Source organism: Oncorhynchus clarkii, chromosome 16 (genome assembly GCF_045791955.1).
Source record: "Oncorhynchus clarkii lewisi isolate Uvic-CL-2024 chromosome 16, UVic_Ocla_1.0, whole genome shotgun sequence".
Classification (NCBI taxonomy): domain Eukaryota; kingdom Metazoa; phylum Chordata; class Actinopteri; order Salmoniformes; family Salmonidae; genus Oncorhynchus; species Oncorhynchus clarkii.
Genome location: NC_092162.1, coordinates 51,223,226 through 51,247,781, shown reverse-complemented (window position 1 = coordinate 51,247,781; position 24,556 = coordinate 51,223,226). Strand labels below are relative to the sequence as shown.

General features: G+C 43.6%; 1 protein-coding gene across 1 annotated transcript; it reads left to right on the top strand.

The window, feature by feature from the left end:
* The first annotated feature begins 540 nt into the window (after positions 1 to 540).
* On the top strand, positions 541 to 24,085 carry LOC139367342 (scavenger receptor cysteine-rich domain-containing protein DMBT1-like). The gene is made up of 12 exons (XM_071105547.1): positions 541 to 766; positions 5,152 to 5,487; positions 11,824 to 12,051; positions 13,852 to 14,169; positions 14,662 to 15,003; positions 16,038 to 16,339; positions 16,578 to 16,821; positions 19,443 to 19,480; positions 19,611 to 19,670; positions 19,964 to 20,122; positions 23,210 to 23,600; positions 24,063 to 24,085. Exons 1-12 carry the CDS (start codon positions 541 to 543, stop codon positions 24,083 to 24,085), a joined length of 2,667 nt encoding a protein of 888 aa, XP_070961648.1.
* Positions 24,086 to 24,556: the final 471 nt, after the last annotated feature.

The window sequence follows — 24,556 nt, the reverse complement described above, 5'->3', positions numbered from 1 at the left end:
AGCATACTCGGAGCAACGTGCAGCGTGATCTGGGTTCCACATCTTTATTTAGTGAAATGCTCAAAACAATAAAGCAAGAACGAAACGTGATGACAATAGAGTGCTGACATATAACTACCCATAAACAATATCCCACAAAACACAGGTGGAAAAAATGCTACTTAAATATGATCCCCAATTAGAGACAACGATTGCCAGCTGCCTCTAATTGGGAATCATACAAAATCACAACATAATCAAAACATAGACAAACAAAACTAGAACCCCACATAGAAATAATAAACTAGACTAAACCCCGAGTCACGCCCTGACCTACTCCAACAAAGAAAATAAGGGCTATCTATGGTCAGGACGTGACAGTACCCCCAAAGGTGCGGACTCCGGCCGCAAAACCTGAAACCAGCATCGGGGGGCGGCTTTGGTGCGGGACGAAGAACCCGCTCATCCCGCGGATCCAGCTATGGACCCAGGCTGAACACTGTGCCTGGACTGGACCTAGATACCGAGGAAGGCTCCTGCCATGGAGCGGGACTGGACGCCATGTCTGGACTGGGCATCGGCGCAGAGGAGGGCTCCTGCCATGGAGCTGGACTGGACGCCGTGTTTGGACTAGACATCGGCGCAGAGGAAGACTCCTGCCTTGGAGCTGGACTGGACACCGTGCTCGGACTGAGCATCGGCACAGAGGAAAGCTCCTTCCCTGGAGCTGGAGGTTCCGGACTGTGGACCATCGCAGGAGGTTCCGGACTGTGGACTGTCGCAGGAGGTTCCGGACCGTGGACCGTCGCAGGAGGTTCCGGACCGTGGACCGTCGCAGGAGGTTCCGGACCGTGGACCGTCGCAGGAGGTTCCGGGCCGGGGACCGTCGCCGGAAGTTCTGGACTGGGGACCGTTGCCGGAAGCTCTGGACTGGGGACTGTCACCGGAAGCTCTGGACTGGGAATCGTCGCCTGAAGCTCTGGACTGGGGAGGCGCACTGGAGGCCTGACATGTGGGGCCGGCACAGGTGGTGCCAGACTGGTGACACGCACCTCAGGGCGAGTGCGAGGAGCAGGCACAGGACACATCGGACTGGGAAGGCGCACTGGAGGCCTAGTGCGTGGAGCCGGCACAGGTGGTGCCAGACTGGTGACACGCACTTCAAGGCGAGTGTGGAGAGCTGGCACAGGACTTACTGGGCTGTGAATGCGTACTGGAGACCTGGTGCGTGGATCCCGCACAGATTTCACCAGACTAATAGCACTCTCCTCAGGACGAGTACGGGGAGCTGACTCAGGTGGCATTAAACTGATGACACGCTCCTTAGGGCAACTGTCGTGCATCTCCCACCAACTCAACAACTCTCTCCGCTCTTTCTCCTCCAATACCTCCATCCACTCCTCTCTGACGTTCTCTGACTCTCTCCTTTCACTCACCTCCAGTTTCTCCCTCTTCTCCCAGACTGGCTCTGGTTCACTCCTCAGCTCCCCCAATCACCCCATGTGCCCCCCCAAAAAAAATTTGGGCTGTCTTTTGGTCTTTCTCTGTGGCCGCAAATCCCGGCGTCGTCGCTGTCCTCCCTTCTCTCCTTGCGTCCCCCGCCAAGGAAGGCGATCCTGTCCTGCCAGGATTTCCTCCCAAGTCCAGGATCCCTTCCCGTCCAGAATCTCCTCCCAAGTCCTCTCCTCCTGGGCACGCTGCTTGGTCCTGTTGTGGTTGGATATTCTGTCACGTTTGCTGGAATAATTATCGGACCAAGCTGCAGAGCGATATGGTTTCCACATATTATTTATTAGAAACGCACAAAACAATAAAGCAAGAACGAAAGGAAGGTGATGACAATGGAGTGCTGACATAAACAATATCCCACAAAACACAGTTGGAAAAAAATGCTACTTAAATATGATCCCCAATTAGAGAACGATTACCAGCTGCCTCTAATTGGGAATCATACAAAATGACCAACATAGACAAACAAAACTAGAAGCCCCACATAGAAATAATAAACTAGACTAAACCCCCAGTCACGCCCTGACCTACTCCACCATAGAAAACAAGGGCTCTCTATGGTCAGGACGTGACAAACACGCAATTTGCGCATCACCAGTTAGAAAACAACTTTGCATAAAGCGTTTTATGACTGGCTTGAACTGAGTTATTGTGGGTGGCATTATTTTCTGTTATATATTTAACATGCAATTTGTGAATTACCAGTTAGCAAACAACTTTGCATAGAGCTTTTTATGACGTGCTTGAACTGAGTAATTGCGGATGGCATAATTTTTATTTTTTTTTAAATTGTTTTTCCCCTGCTTTATTCTCTCATTTACATAATGCATGTGCATGAATCCTAATTTAGAATTGGGTCCTTAGTGAAAAGGGAGTTTCCTTTTAAGGTGTAACCCGTTGAGATATTGACCCCACCCCACTATCTATCATGAAACAGGCCTACCCCTCAAGGAATTGAAAGTGGGAAGAGGAAAGCGCCTTGAACATACTCATTTGGCTCTGAAACAACCATTTCCCAATTAAATTAATTATTTTTTCCAAAGCTTGTATTTCGTTTTGATAAACAGTGTGTTAGTCTTATTCCCAGAGAAGATGCCTTCATGTGGTTTCTTCAAATAGTAATCTTCACGGGTGTTATATAATGTGTATTCAGTGATAAATAAATCCCACATTTTGTTAGATATCAGTTTTTTTCTTTGTAGGAATCAGGTGACACACAACAAAAGGTAACAAAATCTGTCTATAAAAAGGTTCATACATGACAATACACTCATTCTCAACGTTGATCATGACTCTTACACCCAAGCCCAAGTGGTACCTAGCATTTGTGATTGCAGGTGAGCAAACTGTATTTTAACAATACCATTTATTAATATTTATGTTAACTATTTCTGAATGTGTTTGCCCCATATGAGCAAAAAGTGTGTTTCACAAAATACTTAATGCACAATTCATATTGTGTGTACTACATGTATACACAGGGCTCTAAGATTTCATGTAGTAGTGTTGTGCATAGGTTCTCAGCAAATAATAATGTATTTAATATTATTGGGTTAATCGACAATAGTGACTCTACTCACTAACATTTCCATTGTATAAACACCCTATTGCTTTGCAAAAGTTCAGAAACAGCACTGTGAGGTATATGACTACTAATATCCTGGTCTACTTTGCTTTCCAATTAATCTGTTAACTAAAAGCAAATGAGAACTGAAACACGTCCGCGTCCATCTCTTATCAACTCACACAGACACAGGACTTTTGACATGGCAATACAATATAACATCTTTACCTCATTGTATGTTTATCATTATTTTCCACTTATGTAGTTGTTTGCACCAATGAAGGAGCATCTCGAGTTCTAGATAGAAGTAAGTATAGTGAAGCAGACTTGTAACTAATTATGTTATTAAGTTTAATCTTAATAAAAATACAAAATCAAATGTACAGTGCCTTGCAAAAGTATTCACCCACCTTGGCATTTTTCCTATTTTGTTGCATTACAACCTGTAATTTAAATTGATTTTTATTTGGATTTCAGGCAATGGACATACACAAAATAGTCCAAATTGGTGATGTGAAATGAAAAAAATAACTTGTTTCAAAAAATTCAAAACAATGGAAAAGTGGTGCGTGCATATGTATTCAACCCCTTTGCTATGAATCCCCTAATAAGATATGGTGCAACCAATTACCTTCAGAAGTCACAATTAGTTAAATAAAGTCCACCTGTGTGCAATCTAAGTGTCACATGATCTGTCACATGATCTCAGTATATATACACCAGTTCTGAAAGGCCGCAGAGTCTGCAACACTACTAGGCAAAGGGCACCACCAAGCAAGCAGCACCATGAAGACCAAGGAGCTCTCCAAACAGGTTAGGGTCAAAGTTGTGGAGAAGTACAGATCAGGGTTGCGTTATAACAAAAATATCCGAAACTTTGAACATCCCACGGAGCACCATTAAATACATTATTTAAAAAATGGAAAGAATATGGCACCACAACAAACCTGCCAAGAGAGGGCCGCCCACCAAAACTCACAGCCCAGGCAAGGATGGCATTATCAGAGAGGCAACAAAGAGACCAAAGATACTCCATAGCGGAGATTGGAGTATCTGTCCATAGGACCACTTTAAGCCGTACACTCCACAGAGCTGGGCTTTACGGAAGAGTGGCCAGAAAAAAAGCCATTGCTTAAAGAAACAAAATAAGCAAACCCATTTGGTGTTCGCAAAAAGGCACGTGGGAGACTCCCCAAACATATGGAAGAAGGTACTCTGGTTAAATGAGACTAATTTTGAGCTTTTTAGCCATAAAGGAAAATGTATTGTCTGGTGCAAAATCAACACCTCTCATCACCCCGAGAATACCATCCAGTGAAGCATGGTGGTGGCAGCATCATGCTGTGGGGATATTTTTTCATCGACAGGAACTGAGAAACTGGTCAGAATTGAAGGAATGATGGATTATGCTAAATACAGGGAAATTCTTGAGGGAAACCTGTTTCAGTCTTCAAGAGATTTGAGACTGGGACGGAGGTTCACCTTCTAGCAGGACAATAACCATAAGCATACTGCTAAAGCAACACTAGAGTGGTTTAAGGGGAAGCATTTAAATGTCTTGGAATGGCCTAGTGAAAGCCAAGACCTCAATCCAATTGAGAATCTGTGGTGTGACTTAAAGATTGCTGTACACCAGCGGAACCCATCCAACTTGAAGGAGCTGAAGCAGTTTTGCCTTGAAGAATGGGCAAAAATCCCAGTGGCTAGATGTGCCAAGTTTATAGAGACATACCCCAAAAGACTTGCAACTGTAATTGATGCAATAGGTGGTTCTACAAAGTATTGACTTTGGGGGGTGAATAGTTATCCACACTCAAGTTTTCTGTTTTTTGTCTTATTTCTTGTTTGATTCACAAGAAAAAAATATTTTGCATCTTCGAAGTGATAGGCATGTTGTGTAAATCAAATAATACAAACCCCCCAAAAATCTATTTTAATTCCAGGGCAACAAAATAGGAAAAATGCCAAGGGGGTGAATACTTTCACCCAGCCACTGTAGTTCTATGATGACAATCATACACTGTAGTTCCTATATATGTGACTACCATGTAAATACCCAGTCACTTAATGTGGGACTTAACAAAACAATTATTTTCCAGCCTCCACGGTCAGTGCTGGAGGAGTACGTTTAGTGGATGGCCCAAACAACTGCTCTGGCAGGGTGGAGGTTTATTATGCAGGCCAGTGGGGTACAGTGTGTGATGATGACTGGGACCTGCTGGATGCCAAGGTAGTGTGTAAAGCGCTGGGCTGTGGGGTGGCGCTGGAGGCCCCGGACCAGGCTCACTTTGGCCAAGGCAGGGGGGAGATCTTGCTAGATGATGTGCAATGTTCTGGGAATGAAGAGGCACTGCTTGGCTGCAGCTCAGATGGACTGGGGTCACACAACTGTCGACATTCTGAGGATGCAGCAGCGATATGTGAGGGGCAGTCAGGTAAGTGTGTGGTTGAATCTTCTCAGAAGATTTATCTAAACCTCCAACACCAGCCAGGGGCTTGTGTAATGCTACCATTTTTCCTCTCTCTCTCTCTCTCTCTCTCTCTCTGTCTGTCTCTCGCTCTCCCTCCCTCTCTCTCTCTCTCTCCTCCTCTCTCCCTTTCTTTCTCTCTCCCTCTCTCTCGCTCTCTCAGGTCCATCCCCTTCAGATTTCCATTGTGAGTAATTTCAAAATTATTCCCCAGACATCAATTCAACGTCTATTCCACGTTGGTTTAACGTAGTTTCATTGTAATGATGTGGAAACAATGTTGATTTAAACAGTGCGTTCCCAGTAGGTCTTTATGTTTCAATTCCAGAAACCCTCACTATATGCAAAGAAATTATAGTCATAGATCAGATATCTTGTATATTCACACGTCCTGAGAAGAAACCCTTTACTGCAAGGGCATATCGACAGACTTTTCACCTAGTCAACTCAGGAATGCGAACCACAAACGCTATTACCCGCTTGGCTACCTACCGCCTTTAACCTTTGACAATGGTAGATGCTGTCTGTCTCTCCAGCAGTAGTTGAAGAGGAAAGTTTATTGGTCACATACACGTGTTTAGCAGGCTGCTCAGCAAGGAAGAAGCCACTGCTCCAAAACCGCCATAAATCCAGACTACGGTTTGCAACTGCACATGGGGATAAAGATCGTACTTTTTGGAGAAATGTCCTCTGTTCTGATGAAACAAAAATATAACTGTTTAGCCATAATGACCATCATTATGTTTGGAGGAAAAAGGGGGAGGCTTGCAAGCCGAAGAACACAATCCCAACCGTGAAGTACGGGGGTGGCAGCATCATGTTGTGGGGGTGCTTTGCTGCAGGAGGGACTGGTGCACTTCACAAAATAGATGTTATAATGAGGCAGGAAAATTATGTGGATATATTGACGCAACATCTCAAGACATCAGTCAGGAAGTTAAAGCTTGGTTTCAAATGGATCTTCCAAATGGACAATGACCCAAACATACTTCCAAAGTTGTGGCAAAATGGCTTAAGGACAACAAAGTCAAGGTATTGGAGTGGCTATAACAAAGCCCTGACCTCAATCCTATAGAAAATTTGTGAGCAGAACTGAAAAAGTGTGTGTGAGCAAGGAGGCCTACAAACCTGACTCAGTTACACCAGCTCTGCCAGGAGGAATGTGCAAAAATTCACCCAACTTATTGTGGGAAGCTTGTGGAAGGCTACCCGAAATGTTTGACCCAAGTTAAACAATTTAAAGGCAATGCTAACCAATACGAATTGAGTGTGTGTAAACTTATGACCCATTGGGAATGTGGTGAAATAAATAAAAGCTGAAATAAACCGTTTTCTCTACTATTTTTCTGGCATTTTACACTCTTAAAATAAAGTGGTGATCCTAACTGACCTAAGACATGGAATCTTTACTAGGATTAAATGTCAGGAATTGTGAAAAACTGAGTTTAAATGTACAGTGGGGCAAAAAAGTATTTAGTCAGCCACCAATTGTGCAAGTTCTCCCACTTAAAAAGATGAGAGAGGCCTGTAATTTTCATCATAGGTACACTTCAACTATGACAGACAAAACGAGAAAAAAAATCCAGAAAATCACATTGTAGGATTTTTTATTAATTTATTTTCAAATTATGGTGGAAAATAAGTATTTGGTCAATAACAAAAGTTTATCTCAATAATTTGTTTTATACCCTTTGTTGGCAATGAAAGAGGTCAAATGTTTTCTGTAAGTCTTCACAAGGTTTTCACACACTGTTGCTGGTATTTTGGCCCATTCCTCCATGCAGATCTCCTCTAGAGCAGTGATGTTTTGGGGCTGTTGCTGGGCAAAACGGACTTTCAACTCCCTCCAAAGATTTTCTATGGGGTTGAGATATGGAGACTGGCTAGGCCACTCCAGGACCTTGAAATGCTTCTTACGAAGCCACTCCTTCGTTGCCCGGGCGGTGTGTTTGGGATCATTGTCATGCTGAAAGACCCAGACACGTTTCATCTTCAACGCCCTTGCTGATGGAAGGAGGTTTTCACTCAAAATCTCATGATACATGGCCCCATTCATTCTTTCCTTTACACGGATCAGTCGTCCTGGTCCCTTTGCAGAAAAACAGCCCCAAAGCATGATGTTTCCACCCCCATGCTTCACAGTAGGTATGGTGTTCTTTGGATGCAACTCAGCATTCTTTGTCCTCCAAACACGACGAGTTGAGTTTTTACCAAAAAGTTATATTTTGGTTTCATCTGACTATTTGACATTCTCCCAATCTTCTTCTGGATCATCCAAATGCTCTCTAGCAAACTTCAGACGGGCCTGGACATGTACTGGCTTAAGCAGGGGGACACGTCTGGCACTGCAGGACTTGAGTCCCTGGCGGCGTAGTGTGTTACTGTTGGTAGGCTTTGTTACTTTGGTCCCAGCTCTCTGCAGGTCATTCACTAGGTCCCCCCGTGTTGTTCTGGGATTTTTGCTCACCGTTCTTGTGATCATTTTGACCCCATGGGGTGAGATCTTGCGTGGAGCCCCAGACCGAGGGAGATTATCAGTGGTCTTGTATGTCTTCCATTTCCTAATAATTGCTCCCACAGTTGATTTCTTCAAACCAAGCTGCTTACTTGCAGATTCAGTCTTCCCAGCCTGGTGCAGGTCTACAATTTTGTTTCTGGTGTCCTTTGACAGCTCTTTGGTCTTGGCCATAGTGGAGTTTGGAGTGTGACTGTTTGAGGTTGTGGACAGGTGTCTTTTATATTGATAACAAGTTCAAACAGGTGTCATTAATACAGGTAACGAGTGGAGGACAGAGGAGCCTCTTAAAGAAGAAGTTACAGGTCTGTGAGAGCCAGAAATCCTGCTTGTTTGTAGGTGACGAAATACTTATTTTCCACCATAATTTGCAAATAAATTCATAAAAAATCCTACAATGTGATTTTCTGGATTTTTTCTTTCTAATTTTGTTTGTCATAGTTGAAGTGTACATATGATGAAAATTACAGGCCTCTCTAATCTTTTTAAGTGGGAGAACTTGCACAATTGGTGGCTGACTAAATACTGTTTTGCCCCACTGTATTTGGCTAAGGTGTATGTAAACTTCGGACTTCAACTGTATATGTCAGAGTGGCATTGGACTAAGATACAGTGACATAGTATAGAATACACTATATACATATGAGATGGGTGATGCAATATTTACACACAATTACAGTGACTAAGATACCGTAGAATAGTACAGTTTATATATATGAGATGAGTAATGCAAGATGCAGAGACATTATTTAAGTATTTAATTTCCTTAAAGTGGCAAGTGATTTATAATCTATGTCTATAGGCAGCCACCTTTGATGTGCTAGTGATGGCTGTTTAGCAGTCTGATGGCCTTGAGATAGAAGCTGTTTTTCAGTCTCTTGGTCCCAGCTTTGATGCACCTGTACTGACATGGATGATTTTGGGGTGAACAGGCAGTGGCTAGGCCAGTTGTGGGCCGTTCCGTTGCCCTATCAGGCGGTGATACAGCCCAACAGAATGCTCTCAATTGTGCATCTGTAAAAGTTTGTGAGGGTTTTAGGTGTTAAGCCAAATGTCATTAGCCTCCTGAGGTTGAAGATGCGCTGTTGCGCCTTCTTCACCACACTGTCTGTGTGGGTGGACCATTTCAGTTTGTCAGTGATGTGTACGCCGAGGAACTTGAAACTTTCCACCTTCTCCACTTCGGTCCCGTTGATGTGGATAGGGGAGTGCTCCCGCTGCTGTTTCCTGAAGTTCACGATCATCTCCTTAGTGTTGTTGACATTGAGTGAGAGGTTATTTTCCTGGCACCACACTCCCAGAGTCCTCACCTCCTTCCTGTAGGCTTTCTCATGGTTGTTAGTAGTCTAGCCTTCTACTGTTGTGTCGTCTGCAAACTTGATGATTGAGTTGTAGGAGTGCATGACCATGCAGTCATGGGTGAACAGGGAGTACAGGAGGGGGCTGAGCACGCACCTTTATGGGGTCAGTAAGTCCAGGACCCAGTTGCACATGGCGGGGTTCAGACCCAGGGCCTCGAGCTTGATGATGAGTTTGGAGAGTAATATAGTGTTGAATGCTGAGCTATAGTCAATGAACAGCATTCTTACATAGTTATGCCTCTTGTCCCGATGGGACAGGACAGTGTGCAGAGTGGTGGCGATTGCATCGTCTGTCAATCTATTGGGGCGGTAAGCAAATTGAAGTGGGTCTAGGGTGGCAGGTAAGGTGGAGGTGATATGATCCTTGCCTAGTCTCTCAAGGCACTTCATGATTACAGAGGTAAGTGCTATGGGGCTATAATTATTTAGTTCAATTACCTTTCCTTTCTTAGGTGCAGGGACAATGGTGGCCATCTTGAAGCATGTAGGGACAACAGACTGGGATAGGGAGAGATTTAATATATCTGTAAACACACCAGCCAGCAGGCCTGCGCTTGCTCTGAGGACACAGCTAGGGATGCCATCTGGTCCGGCAGCCTTGCAAGGGTTAACATACTTAAATGTCCTACTCATGTCGGCCATGGAGCAGGAGAGCCCACAGTCCTTGATAGCGGGCCGCATCGGTGTCACTGTATTATCCTCAAAGAATCGAAGAAGGTGTTCAGCCTGTCCGGAAGCAGGATGTCAGTGTTCCTGGTTTTCCTTTTATAATCCGTGATTGTCTGTAGACCCTGCCACATACGTCTTGTGTGTGAGACGTTGAACTGGGACTCAACTTTGTCCCTATACTGACGTTTAGCCTGCTTGATTGCTTTGCGGAGGGAATAACAACGCTGTTTGTATTCTGCCACATTCCCAGTCACCTTGCCATGGTTAAATGCGGTTCTTTGCACTTCCAGTTTTGTGCAAATGCTCCCTTCTATCCACAGTTTCTGGTTGGGGTAGGTTTTAATAGTCACAGTGGGTACAACATCTCCTATGCACTTCCTGATAAAATCATTCACCGTATCGTTATATGTGTCGATATTATTTTCTGACGCTACTCTGAACATATCCCAGTCCGCGTGATCAAAACAATCATGAAGCGTGGATTCCGATTGGTCAGACCAGCGTTGAATAGTCCTCACGACGGGTGCTTCCTGTTTGAGTTTCTGCCTGTAGGAGAAAGATGTAATCGTGGTCCGATTTGCCTAATGGAGGGCCGGGGAGGGCCTTATATGCACTCTGGAAGGTAGTTTAGTAATGAGAGAGTTTTAGCAGCGCGAGTACAACAATCAATATGTTGATAGAATTTCAGGAGCCTTTTCCTCAAATTTGCTTTGTTAAAATACCCAGCTACAGTAAATGCAGTAAATGCAGCCTCCAGTTTACATAAAGTCCAGTGAAGTTCTTTGAGGGCCGTCGTGGTATCAGCTTGAGGGGGGAAGTAGACCGCTGTGGCTACTATTGAGGAAAATTCTCTCAGGAGATAGTACCGTCAGCATTTGATTGTGAGATATTCTAGGTCAGGTGAACAGAAGGACTTGAGTTCATGTATGTTATCACAGTTACACCATAAGTCGTTAGTCATGAAACATATACCGCCACCCTTCTGCTTCCAGGAGAGATGTTTGTTCCTGTCGGTGCAATGTACTGAGAACACAACTGGCTTTACAGAGTCAGATAGTATGTCTCGAGAGAGCCATGTTTCTGTGAAGCAGAGTGTGTTACAATCCCTGGTGTTTCTCTGAAAAGCAACTCTCGCCTTGAGCTCATCAACTTTATTATCCAGAGATTGGACATTAGCGAGTAAAATACTCAGGAGTGGTGGGAGGTGTGCAGAAGTTCGCCTTGAGTACCTTAATTACTCTGGGGAGAGCAAACAAAGGATCTGCTCCAGGGAAGTCGTAATCCTGGTCGTAATGCTGGAAGTTCTGGTGCGTTACTGTCGCTCTAATATCCAATAGTTCTTCCCGGCTGTATGTAATGACACAAAATAATTCCTGAGCTAATAACCTAAAAAATAGTACATAAACAAACAAAATGCTGCAAAGTTTCCTAAGAGCTAGTCGCCATGCTGCCATCTCCATCGGCACCATCATGACACCATACCATACTCGTTCTCTGTCTCTGTCTCTCTCTCCCTCTCCCTCTCCCTCTCCCTCTCTCTCTCTCTCACTCTCTCTCTCTCTCTCTCTCTCTCTCTCTCTCTCTCTCTCTCTCTCTCTCTCTCTCTCTCTCTTCAGATCCAGATTCCCATTGTGAGTAATCTAAAAATTATTCCTTACTTTGTTTCAGTTGCAAAACAAGTCATAATATGTATTTGTAAAACAAAAAGTCGGTGCCCGTTACAAGTTTCTTCCTTTCCCTTCCTCTTAACTCAAACAGCTGACTTGACAGTGCGCCTAGTTGATGGTCCCAACCGCTGCTCTGGCAGGGTGGAGGTCTACCAGGATGGGAGTTGGGGGACAGTCTGTGATGATAACTGGGCTTTGCTAGATGCCCAAGTTGTATGTAGGGAGCTGAGCTGTGGACCAGCCACAGAGGCTCCTCACCAGGCTCACTTTGGTGAGGGGAGTGGCTCAATCCTATTGGATGATGTGGCGTGCATGGGAAGTGAGGGATCTTTACTGGAATGCAGCTCAGGAGGGATAGGAAACCATGACTGTGGCCATGATGAAGATGCCAGTGTAACTTGCATGATGGGTAAGTCTCAGTCTACAATTACAGTAGACAAAAATAGTTTATGTTCAGATGAATTAAGGATAATTTAATACCTGTTTTTCACAATATCTCACTCTCATTGTCAATATCCCTTCTCCACATTTTCCTATTTTCATAACCTCCAATTCAAGAACAAGAAGATGCTTTTAGAAACAGTAAGATCAATTCCATACAACTATATTATACGTGTGTCATTGGGGGCAGTGTGTGATGATGACTGGGACGTGAGCCCTGCTGACAGCTCCACTGTATGTGGGCAATCTTTTTATTTATTTTTTACTAGGCAAGTCAGTTAAGAACAAATTATTATTTACAATGGCGGCCTACCTCGGCCAAACCTGGACGACGCTGGGCCAATTGTGCGCCGCCCTATGGGACTTCCAATCACAGCCGGATGTGATACAGCCTGAGTTTGAACCAGGCACTGCATCTCAATGCAAGAGATGCAGTGCCTGGTTCAAACCCAGACCGCTGCGCCACTCGGGAGCCCTTAGGATGGCACCGGATTGACCGAGTTTGGTATGGGAGGTGGTATTCCCATTCTGCTAGAAAACATGGCCTGTGTTGGAACAGAGGACTCTCTCTTTGACTGCCTCTCTGATGTGATAGGTCAGTCATGGTTATATGCTGTGGGATCTGAATTTATTGACAACCTTGATAAAGATGAGCAAAAATGACTGTATGAAATAAATAATTAAAATACTGAACTAAATTGTATGCTCAGGAAAATGGGGAAATTATATTATTTATACTAATAACATTTCTTAGAGAAAGAGATTTTGTTTAACAAGTAATATTTTTTTCTCTCAAAAAGGTAGGGGTCAAAATTATTGACACCCCTGTTTTTCAATACCTTTCAATGCTTCACCTTGCGAGGATGACAACACTGAACCTTTTTCAAAAATGGTTAATGAGTTGGAGAACACATTGGGAGGGATCTTAGACCATTCCCCATACAGAATCCTTCCAGATCCTCAATATCCTGCACTCTTCCATTCAAACCACAGGTTTCCAATGGCTTTCAAATTTCAAGAAGACTGAAATGTTTATTTTGTGGCCAATTAACAATTTCTTTGTGGATTTTGATGTGTGTTTGAGATGATTGTCTTGCTGGAAGATCCACTTGCTGCCAAGTTTCAGCATCCTGGTAGAGGCAACCAGGTTTTTGTCTTAAATGTACTGGTTCTGGGTAAAGTTCATGATGTCATTGACCTTAATAAGGGCCCCAGGACCAGTGGAAACAAAATAGCCCCATAATGAAAAGCCCCGAAATGAAAATGCATGAGCAGAAAGGAAGCCCAGACTTATTGTAAAATATGGTAGTGTATTTTTTTTGTTATGTGGCTATTATGCTTCCACTGGTCTTGGGGCCCTTGTTAAGGTCAATGGCAAAGAATCCTGGAGAAATAGGAAATGTGAATTATTATGTGCATTATACTTAATTTTCATTTTTGTAGAAAGTGTTAAATATTTCGTAACGGCAAATCAAGTCTGAGATTTCAAAGTGAAAATTGCAAACTTCAGAAGCCTTCTTAAACCTCAAATACACTACAAGTTCTACATTTCCTGCACTGCAGGAAAGTTATCCTACAGCAGGGTGATCAAATTAAGATCCTTTTCCATCTACAAAGTTTTCAACTCAACAACAGTCCCACACCCTGTCATCTTCACAGTTCTACCTGTCCATTACAGATGGCATTTCCAGAGTGCGTCTGGTCAACGGTCCCAACAACTGCTCTGGTAGAGTGGAGGTGTTTGACTCTGGCCAGTGGGGTACAGTGTGTGATGATGACTGGGATCAGAGGGATGCTCAGGTGATGTGCAGAGAGTTGGGCTGTGGAGAAGCACTAGAGGCCTTTGGATCTGCCAGGTTTGGAAAGGGCAGTGGCTCCATCTCTCTGGATGACTTGGCCTGTTCTGGCTCTGAAGTCTCTTTGCTGCAGTGTCCCCACAGTGGCCTGGGTAACCATGACTGTGGCCACCATGAAGATGCAGGAGTCACCTGCGCTGGTGAGATAAATGTTTGTGGCAGGACATTTATACATCATTATATTGTATATGTTGGTAATAGGGCTAGTGTTACACTGTAAAAACCAAATTCTACAACAGGTATTTCTGTAGACATCCAGCCATTGAACTCCCTGTGGACTTTCCTATTCTCTTTTTGCAGTATTGGCTGGATCTAATATGGGAGCTTACTTTATTAGCTGGATCAAAACCATGTATAAAAAACCTAGCGCCATATTCACTAATGATGTCCTTTAAAAATAATTCCTTCAGTGTAGAGGAACTAGTCAAGTTTGCAGTATTTTGCCTTTGCTTTTTGCAATGTTTATAAAGCTATGGTATATGCAAAGAAAAACAATGCAAAATTGATGAAACATGCACTCACCTCAGTATTGTTCGTTAACCCAATTGTACCTTAATAAAGCGAACAGGGATTCACCTAATTTCTAATCAAACCACTTAGTAAATGGAGTTAACAGTTATCTATGTTTACAGGTCCTACAGAGAACAGCAGCATTTCCAGAGTGCGTCTGGTCAACGGTCCAAACAACTGCTCTGGTAGAGTGGAGGTGTTCCACTCTGGCCAGTGGGGTACAGTGTGTGATGATGACTGGGACCTGCTGGATGCCAAGGTAGTGTGTAGAGCACTGGGCTGTGGGGTGGCGCTGGAGGCCCCAGACCAGGCTCACTTTGGCCAAGGCAGGGGGGAGATCTGGCTAAAGGATGTGCAATGTTCTGGGAATGAAGGGTCACTGCTTGGCTGCAGCTCAGATGGACTGGGGTCACAGAACTGTGGACATTCTGAGGATGCAGCAGCGATATGTGAGGGGCAGTCAGGTAAGTGAATGGTTGAAATTTCTCAGACAACTTATTTAAACTACCAACACCAACCAGGGGCTTGTGCAATGTTACCATTTCTTTCCTCCCTCTCTCTTTCTCTCTCTCTCAGGTCCATCCCCTTCAGATTTCCATTGTGAGTCATCTAAAAATGAATTACCACTGGGCACAGACAATGTCTATTTCACATTGGTTCAACGTAGTTTCATTGTAATGATGTGGAAACAATGTTGATTTAAACAGTGTGTTCCCAGTGGGTCTTTACTTTATGTTTCAATTGCAGAAAACCTCATTATATGCAAAGAAGTTATGATTCACACGTCATGAGAAGAAACCCCTAACTGACATAACCAGTTTGCCTCAGTGCAGTTTGTTTTCACTTATCACCATAAATCTGAGCATTGTTTATGGTCGGTATATTTTAGGTTTGAATAAGAGATGTACATTTACATTTGAGTCATTTAGCAGACACTCTTATCCAGAAAGACTTACAGTCGCAATTAGGGTTAAATGCCTAGCTCAAGGGCACATGAACAGATTTTTCACTTAGTCGGCTCGGAGATTCAAACCAGAGACCTTCCAGTTACAGGCCCAAAGCTCTTAACTGCTAGGCTACCTGTCTCCCTTGACCTGGGTCCTGTAATTCAGCTGGCAGACAATGGCAGGTGCTGTCTGTCTCTCCAGCAATAATTGAAGGGGAAAGATTTAACACCATACGATATTTCTCTCTCTCTCTCTCTCTCTCTCTCTCTCTCTCTCTCTCTCTCTCTCTCTCTCTCTCTCTCTCTCTCTCTCTCTCTCTCTCTCTCTCTCTCTCTCTCTCTCTCTCTCTCTCTCTCTCTCTCTCTCTCTCTCTCTCTCTCTCTCTCTTCATCTCTCAGGTCCATCCCCTTCAGATTCCCATTGTGAGTAATCAAAAAAAATTTTTTTACTTTATGTTTCAGTTGCAAAACAAGTCATAATATGTATTTATAAAACAAAAAGTCGGTGCCCATTACACATTTCTCCCTTTCCCTTCCTCTTAACTCAAACAGCTGACTTGACAGTGCGCCTAGTTGATGGTCCCAACCGCTGCTCTGGCAGGGTGGAGGTCTACCAGGATGGGAGTTGGGGGACAGTCTGTGATGATAACTGGGCTGTGCTAGATGCCCAAGTTGTATGTAGGGAGCTGAGCTGTGGACCAGCCACAGAGGCTCCTCACCAGGCTCACTTTGGTGAGGGGAGTGGCTCAATCCTATTGGATGATGTGGCGTGCATGGGAAGTGAGGGATCTTTACTGGAATGCAGCTCAGGAGGGATAGGAAACCATGACTGTGGCCATGATGAAGATGCCAGTGTAACTTGCATGATGGGTAAGTCTCAGTCTACAATTACAGTAGACAAAAATAGTTTATGTTCAGATGAATTAAGGATAATTTAATACCTGTTTTTCACAATATCTCACTCTCATTGTCAATATCCCTTCTCCATATTTTCCTATTTTCATAACCTTCAATTCAAGAACAAGAAGACCCATTTAAAAACAGTAAGATCAATTCCATACAACTATATTTTAAGTGTATCATGCATGGCAGTGGGGTACGGTGTGTGATGATAACTGGGACGTGAGCCCTGCTGACATGGTCTGCAGACTGCTCCGCTGTATGTGGGCTATAGATGCCCCCGTATGGGCCTGGTTTGGTATGGGAGATGGTATTCCCATTCTTCTGGACAACATGGCCCGTGTTGGAACAGAGGAATCTCTCTTTGACTGCCCCTCTGATGTGATAGGTCAGTACAACTACATGCATCCTGAGGATGCGAGTGTTTTCTGCTCAGGTGAGATTTAAGGGGAAGTTCCATATTCAACTGTTAGATGGTTCCTGATCCTGAAAGTAGTTTATTGGGCAGGAGAACTGTAATCTATGTTTCAGTTTTCTTTAAACAGCCACTGCAACCTTTAGCTAATTTAAAACGCAGGTAGCTTTATTTATTATATAGCACTTTTTAAGGTCACATACAATGGGTTCCAAAATTTTTGACAACCTTGATAAAGATGAGCAAAAATTACTGTATAAAATAAATCATTAAAATACTAAGCTATATTGTTTCTTTGAAATTATGTTATTTTATACTAATAAAACTGCTCAGGGAAAGAGATTTTGTTCAACAAGTAATACTTTTTTCTCTCAAAAGGTCAATCAATACCTTTCAATACCTCACACTGTGAGGATAACTGCACTGACCCTTTTTCTAAAATGGTTTATGAGTTGGAGAACACATTGGGAGGGATCTTATACCATTACTCTATACATAATCCTTCCAGATCCTTGACTTATGGACTGCCCTCTTCAATTGTTTTAGTATTTTACCCCCTTTTTCAATCTTGTCGCATCGCATCAACTCCCCAAAGGGCTCGGGGAGAAACGGTCACGTCATGCGTCCTCCAAAACAATGTCCCACCAAATCGCGCTTCTTAACCCAGAAGCCAGCAGCACCAATGTGTCGGAGGAAACACTGTTAAACTGACGACCGGGGTCAGCCTGCAGGCAGCTGGCCCGCCACAAGAGCGCGATGAGCCAAGTAAAGCCCCCCCAGCCAAACCCTCCCCTTACCCGGACGAGGCTGGTCCAATTGTGCGCCGCCCTATGACAGCCGGTTGTGATACAACCCGGGTCTGTTGTGACACCTCTAGCAATGTGATGTAGTGCCTTAGACCGCTGTGCCACTCAGGAGGCCCTGCGCTCTTCAATTTAAACCACATGTTTTCATGGAAAATGTTGATTTTGTGGCCAATTAATAATTTCTTTGTGGATTTTGCTGTGTGCTTGGGGTTATTGGCTTGCTGGAAGACCCACTTGCAGACAAGTTTCAGCCTCCTTCACAGGCAACCATGTTTTTTACTAAAATGTCCTGGTACTGGGTAAAGTTTCTGATATCATTGACCTTAATTAACAAGGGTCCCAGGACCAATGGACACAAAATAGCCCCATAATATCAAAGATCCTCCACCATATTTTACAGTACATACTGTATGGGTTATTTTCTGCTCATGCATTCTCATTTTGACACCAAACCTACCACTGGTAGATTATTACATATGGGAAGAACTATTGGATATCAGAGTGGCGGTAACTCACCAGCACTACCAGCATTACAACCAGGAATACGACTTTCCCGAAGTGGATTATTTGTTCACACCACTCAGAGCAATTGAACTGATTCCAAAGATCGACCCAAAACAATGCCTGTGAAAAAGAGGGACTACAAGCGGTCTTCTAGTCCCACCGCTTCCGAGTATATTACTCGCTAATGTTCAGTCCCTGGATAACAAAGTTGACGAGTTCAGGGCAAGGGTTACTTTCTGAAGAGACATCAATGATTATAACATACTCTGTTTCATGGAAAATTGTCTCTCTCGGGATATACTGTCAGAGTCGGTCCAGCCATCTGGATTCTCAGTTCATCGTGCCGACAGAAATAAACATCTCTCCGGGAAGAAGAAAGGCGGGGGTATATGTTTCCTGATTAACGACTCATGGTGTAATTGTAATAACATACAGGAACTCAAATCCTTTTTTTCACCCGACCTAGAATACCTCACAATCAAATGCCGACCGTTTTATCTCCCAAATTAATTATCTTTGGTTATTGTCCCAGCTGCGTATATCCACCCTCAAGCCGATACCACAACTGCCCTCAAGGAACTTCACTGGACTTTATGCAAACTGGAAACCATATATCCTGAGGCTGCATTTATTATAGCTGGGGAATTTAACAAAGCAAATTTTAGGAAAAGGCTACCTAAATTCTATCAGCATATCAACTGTAGTACTTGCGCTGGAAAAACACTCAACCATTGTTAGTCCAACTTCCGGGATGCATACAAGGCCCACCCCCGACCTCCTTTCAGCCAATCTGACCACAACTCCATTTTGCTCCTCCCTTCCTATAGGTCAAAACTCAAACAGGAAGTATCAGTGCTATTCAACTATTCAACGCTGGTCTGACCAATTGGAATTCACGCTTCAAGATTGTTTTGATCACGCGGACTGAGATATGTTCTGGGTAGCTTCCGAGAACAATATTGACGTGTGCACTGAGACGGTTACTGATTTCATCAAGAAGTGTATAGGAGATGTTGTACCCACTGTGAATATTAAAACCTACCCTAACCAGAAACTGGATAGATGGCAGCATTCGTGCAAAACTGAACATGCGAACCACAACAAAGTAGTCATTCCCTCTGCAAAGCAATCAAACAGGCAAAACGTCAGTATAGAGAAAGTGGAATCGCAATTCAATGGCTCAGACATGAGACGTATGTGACAGGGTCTACAGACAATCAGACTACAAAAGGAAAACCAGCCATGTCATGGACACCAACGTCTTGGGACCGGACAAGCTAAACACGTTCTTTTCCCGTTTTGAGGATAACACAGTGCCTCCTACATGGCCAGCTACCAAGAAGTGTGGGCTCTCCTTCTCCGTGGACGACGTAAGTATGACATTTAAACTAGCTAACCCTCGCAAGGTTGCCGACCTAGACGGCATCCCTAGCCACGTCCTCAGAGCATGCGCAGCTGGCTGGTGTGTTTACGGACATATTCAATCTCTCCCTATCCCAGTTTACTGTCCCCACATGCTTCAAGATGGCTACCATTGTTCCTGTACCCAAGTATGCAATGGTAACTGAACTAAATGATTATCGCCCCGTAGCACTCACTTCTGGCATCATGAAGTGCTTTGAGAGAATAGTTAAGCATCATATCACCTCCACCTTATCTGTCACCCTAGACCCACTTCAATTTACTTACCACCCCAATAGATCCACAGACAATGCAATCGAATGCTGTTCATTGACTGTAGTTCAGCATTCAACACCATAGTACCCTCCAAGCTCATCATTAAGCTCGAGGACCTGGGTCTGAACCCCGTCTTGTACAATTGGGTCCTGGACTTCCTGACGGGCTGTCCCCAGGTGGTGAAGGTAGGAAACAAAATCTCCACTTCGCTGATCCTCAACACTGAGGCGCCACACGGGTGCTTGCTCAACCCCCGCCTGTACTCTCTGTTTACCCATGACTGCATGGCCATGCACTCTTCCAACTCAATCATCAAGTTTGCAGACGACACAACAGTAGTATGGTTGATTACCAGCAACGGCTCTGGGAGTGTGGTGTCAGGAAAATAACCTCTCACTCAACGTCAACAAAACAAAGACTATGATCATGGACTTCAGGAAACAGCAGAGGGAGCACCCCCCTATCCACATCGACAGGACAGCAAAGGAGAAGGTGGAAAGTTTTAAGTTCCTGTGTACACATCACTGAAAAACTAAAATGGTCCACCCACACAGACAGCATGGTGAAGAAGGTGCAACAGCGCCTCAACACCTTAAGAGGCTGAAAAAAATTGGGTTGTCACTTAAAACCCTCACAAACTTACAAAATTGAGAGCATCCTGTCGGGCTGTATCACCGCCTGGTACGGCAACTGCACTGCCCACAATCGCAAGGCTCTCCAGAGGGTAGTGCGGTCTGCACAACGCATCACTGGGGGCAAAGTACCTGCCCTCCTGGACACCTACAGCACCGATGTCACAGGAAGGCCAAAAATATCATCAAGGACAACAACCACCTGAGCCACTGCCTGTTCACCCTGCTATCATCCAAAAGGCAAGGTCAGTACAGGTGCATCAAAGCTGGGACGGAGAGACTGAAAAACAGCTTCTATCTCAAGGCCATCAGACTGTTAAATAGCCATCACTAGCACAGAGAGGCTGCTGCCTACATACAGACTTGAAATCATTGGTCGCTTTAATAAATGGAACACTAGTTACTTTAATAATGTCACTTTAATAATGTTTACATATCTTGCATTACTCATCTCATATGTATAGTGGGGCAAAAAAAGTATTTAGTCAGCCACCCAATTGTGCAAGTTCTCCCACTTAAAAAGATGAGAGAGGCCTGTAATCTTCATCATAGGTACATTTCAACTATGACAGACAAAATGAGAAAAGAAATCCAGAAAATCACATTGTAGGATTTTTTATGAATTTATTTGCAAATTATGGTGGAAAATAAGTATTTGGTCACCTACAAACAAGCAAGATTTCTGGCTCTCACAGATCTGTAACTTCTTCTTTAAGAGGCTCCTCTGTCCTCCACTCGTTACCTGTATTAATGGCACATGTTTGAACTTGTTATAAGTTTAAAAGACACCTGTCCACAACCTCAAACAGTCACACTCCAAACTCCACTATGGCCAAGACCAAAGAGCTGTCAAAGGACACCAGAAACAAAATTGTAGACCTGCACCAGGCTGGGAAGACTGAATCTGCAATAGGTAAGCAGCTTGGTTTGAAGAAATCAACTGTGGGAGCAATTATTAGGAAATGGAAGACATTCCACGCAAGATCTCACCCCGTGGGGTCAAAATGAGCAAAACTCCCAGAACCACACGGGGGGACCTAGTGAATGACCTGCAGAGAGCTGGGACCAAAGTAACAAAGCCTACCATCAGTAACACACTACGCCGCCAGGGACTCAAATCCTACAGTGCCAGACGTGTCCCCCTGCTTAAGCCAGTACATGTCCAGGCCCGTCTGAAGTTTGCTAGAGAGCATTTGGATGATCCAGAAGAAGATTGGGAGAATGTCGTATGGTCAGATGAAACCAAAATAGACATTTTTTGGTAAAAACTCAACTCGTCGTGTTTGGAGGACAAAGAATGCTGAGTTGCATCCAAAGAACACCATACCTACTGTGAAGCATGGGGGTGGAAACATCATGCTTTGGGGCTGTTTTTCTGCAAAGGGACCAGGACGACTGATCCGTGTAAAGGAAAGAATGAATGGGGCCATGTATCGTGAGATTTTGAGTGAAAACCTCCTTCCATCAGCAAGGGCATTGAAGATTAAACGTGGCTGGGTCTTTCAGCATGACAATGATCCCAAACACACCGCCCGGGCAACAAAGGAGTGGCTTCGTAAGAAGCATTTCAAGGTCCTGGAGTGGCCTAGCCAGTCTCCAGATCTCAACCACATAGAAAATCTTTGGAGGGAGTTGAAAGTCCATGTTGCCCAGCAACAGCCCCAAAACATCACTGCTCTAGAGGAGATCTGCATGAAGGAATGGGCCAAAATACCAGCAACAGTGTGTGAAAACCTTGTGAAGACTTACAGAAAACATTTGACCTCTGTCATTGCCAAAAAAGGGTATATTCCACCATCATTTGCAAATAAATACATTTAAAATCCTACAATATCATTTTCTGGATTTTTTTTCTTCTCATTTTAACTGTCATAGTTGAAGTGTACCTATGATGAAAATTACAGGCCTCTCTCATCTTTTTAAGTGGGAGAACTTGCACAATTGGTGGCTGACTAAATCCTTTTTTGCCCCACTGTATATACTGTATTCTATACTCTCTACTGTATCTTAGTCTATGCTGCTCTGACATTTCTCATCCATATATTTATATATTCTTAATTCCAATCCTTTACTTAGATTTGTGTGTATTAGGTATTTGTTGTGAAATTGTTACATATTACTTGTTAGATATTTCTGCACTGTCGGAACTAGAAGCACAAGCATTTCATTACACCCGCAGTAACATCTGCTAAGCACGTTTATGTGACCAATAAAATTTGATTTGATTTAATTTGGTGTGCGTGGCCAAAGAGCTCAACTTTCATGTCATCCAACAAATGTAAACACCTCGAGTTTGCTTAATGGCATTGGCACTTGAATTGGAACCGGTTCTATGGTCAGATGACATGAAAATAGAGCTCTTTGGCCACGCTCACTAGTGGTGGGGTTTGGCGTCGAAATGAGAATGCATGGGCAGAAAAGAACCCCAGACTTATTGTAACATATGGTGGTGTATTTTTTATGTTGTGGGGTTATTTTGCTTCCACTGGTTAAGGTCAATGGCAAATATTCCTGCATCAACATGAAATGTTAATTGTTATGTGGATTAGAATGAATGGACATTTTTGTCGGGGTTGATACATTTCTCATAAGGGAAAATCAAGTCTGAGATTTCAAAGTGGAAATTACAAACTTCAGAAGCCGTCTTAAACCTCAAATACACTACAAGTTCTACATTTCCTGCATTGCATGTTATCCTACAACAGGGTGATCTAATTAAGATGCTACATTTGTATATTTTCTACAAAGTTTTTAACTCAACATCAATCCCACACCCTGTCATCTTCACAGTTCTACCTGTCTATTACAGATGGCATTTCCAGAGTGCGTCTGGTCAACGGTCCCAACAACTGCTCTGGTAGAGTGGAGGTGTTTGACTCTGGCCAGTGGGGTACAGTGTGTGATGATGACTGGGATCAGAGGGATGCTCAGGTGATGTGCAGAGAGTTGGGCTGTGGAGAAGCACTAGAGGCCTTTGGATCTGCCAGGTTTGGAAAGGGCAGTGGCTCCATCTCTCTGGATGACTTGGCCTGTTCTGGCTCTGAAGTCTCTTTGCTGCAGTGTCCCCACAGTGGCCTGGGTAACCATGACTGTGGCCACCATGAAGATGCAGGAGTCACCTGCGCTGGTGAGATAAATGTTTGTGGCAGGAAGTTTATATATCATGATATTGTCTATGTTGGTAACTGTACTTACATTTGTGACACAAATCCTATTCAAGTCATGGTACTGATATTAACATTTTTCCGACATCATGTTCAAATCATCTATAGGTGACTTTGTTGATTTTCACAATACATATTAGATTCTTTCGGATGATTTGGACATGATTTACAAAAAATGTCGGTGCCAGGATTTGGATGGATTCGTGCCACAAATTCTAAAACCTTAGCATTTGTAAAACAATCCCAGGGAAATGAACCAAAGCATGGATTTCTGTCAAACCTTGTCCGTAGACTCTTTACAGGATAAAGAAACCAATTTAATTTTGTACTATGGGTGAACTATCCCGTTAAGCAGAAATCAGTCAAGAAGTTGTTGCTAGCTCATGCTGTGTAAAAGTCTGTGTGAAAAGTAATAATTTTGATCATTTTAATATGTGGTGACCCTATGTGTCAATGTTTCACTGTTTTTCTAATTTTAGGTTCTGCTTCCGGGGCCTTCTGAAAGCATGTACTGTAGAGCTCTCATCCATCCAGTCTAGTAGTAACAATGGTCAACCATAGATACTGTATGTACATTAAAATAAAATGTCTATGATACCACCTCTCTCCTCCTGGGACATGCTGGTGTGCAAATCAAACACACTAATAAAAATACAGTACGGAAAACCATTATCTGTAACAATTGAATTCTGACCAGAGGGGATTTTCTTGCTTTCAGCAGGGAATGTGGCATCCAACTATTTAAAATCCTGCCTCATGTATCATTCATAAAAGCCCTCTTTAATGACACAATGCCAAGAAGGTTGCTGTGTCAGAGTTTCCAGACTGAGAAGGTGAAGACAACCCAGGCCAGCCAAGCCCCAAAGGCCTTCTAAATTTGAACTCCAATATAATTCAAATGCAATCACATGAGGTATAAGATTAGTATGCATAATGTGTTGAAAATGATTTGTGTAGTGTTGACAATACTGTA

Excerpts from the sequence above, each read along its gene's own strand:
- LOC139367342 (XM_071105547.1), top strand. The coding sequence starts at position 541 with ATGTCTGGACTGGGCATCGGCGCAGAGGAGGGCTCCTGCCATGGAGCT. Across the intron at positions 14,170-14,661 it reads TGCAGGAGTCACCTGCGCTG|GTCCTACAGAGAACAGCAGC; the intron begins GTGAGATAAATG and ends CTATGTTTACAG. Across the intron at positions 15,004-16,037 it reads GATATGTGAGGGGCAGTCAG|CTGACTTGACAGTGCGCCTA; the intron begins GTAAGTGAATGG and ends TAACTCAAACAG.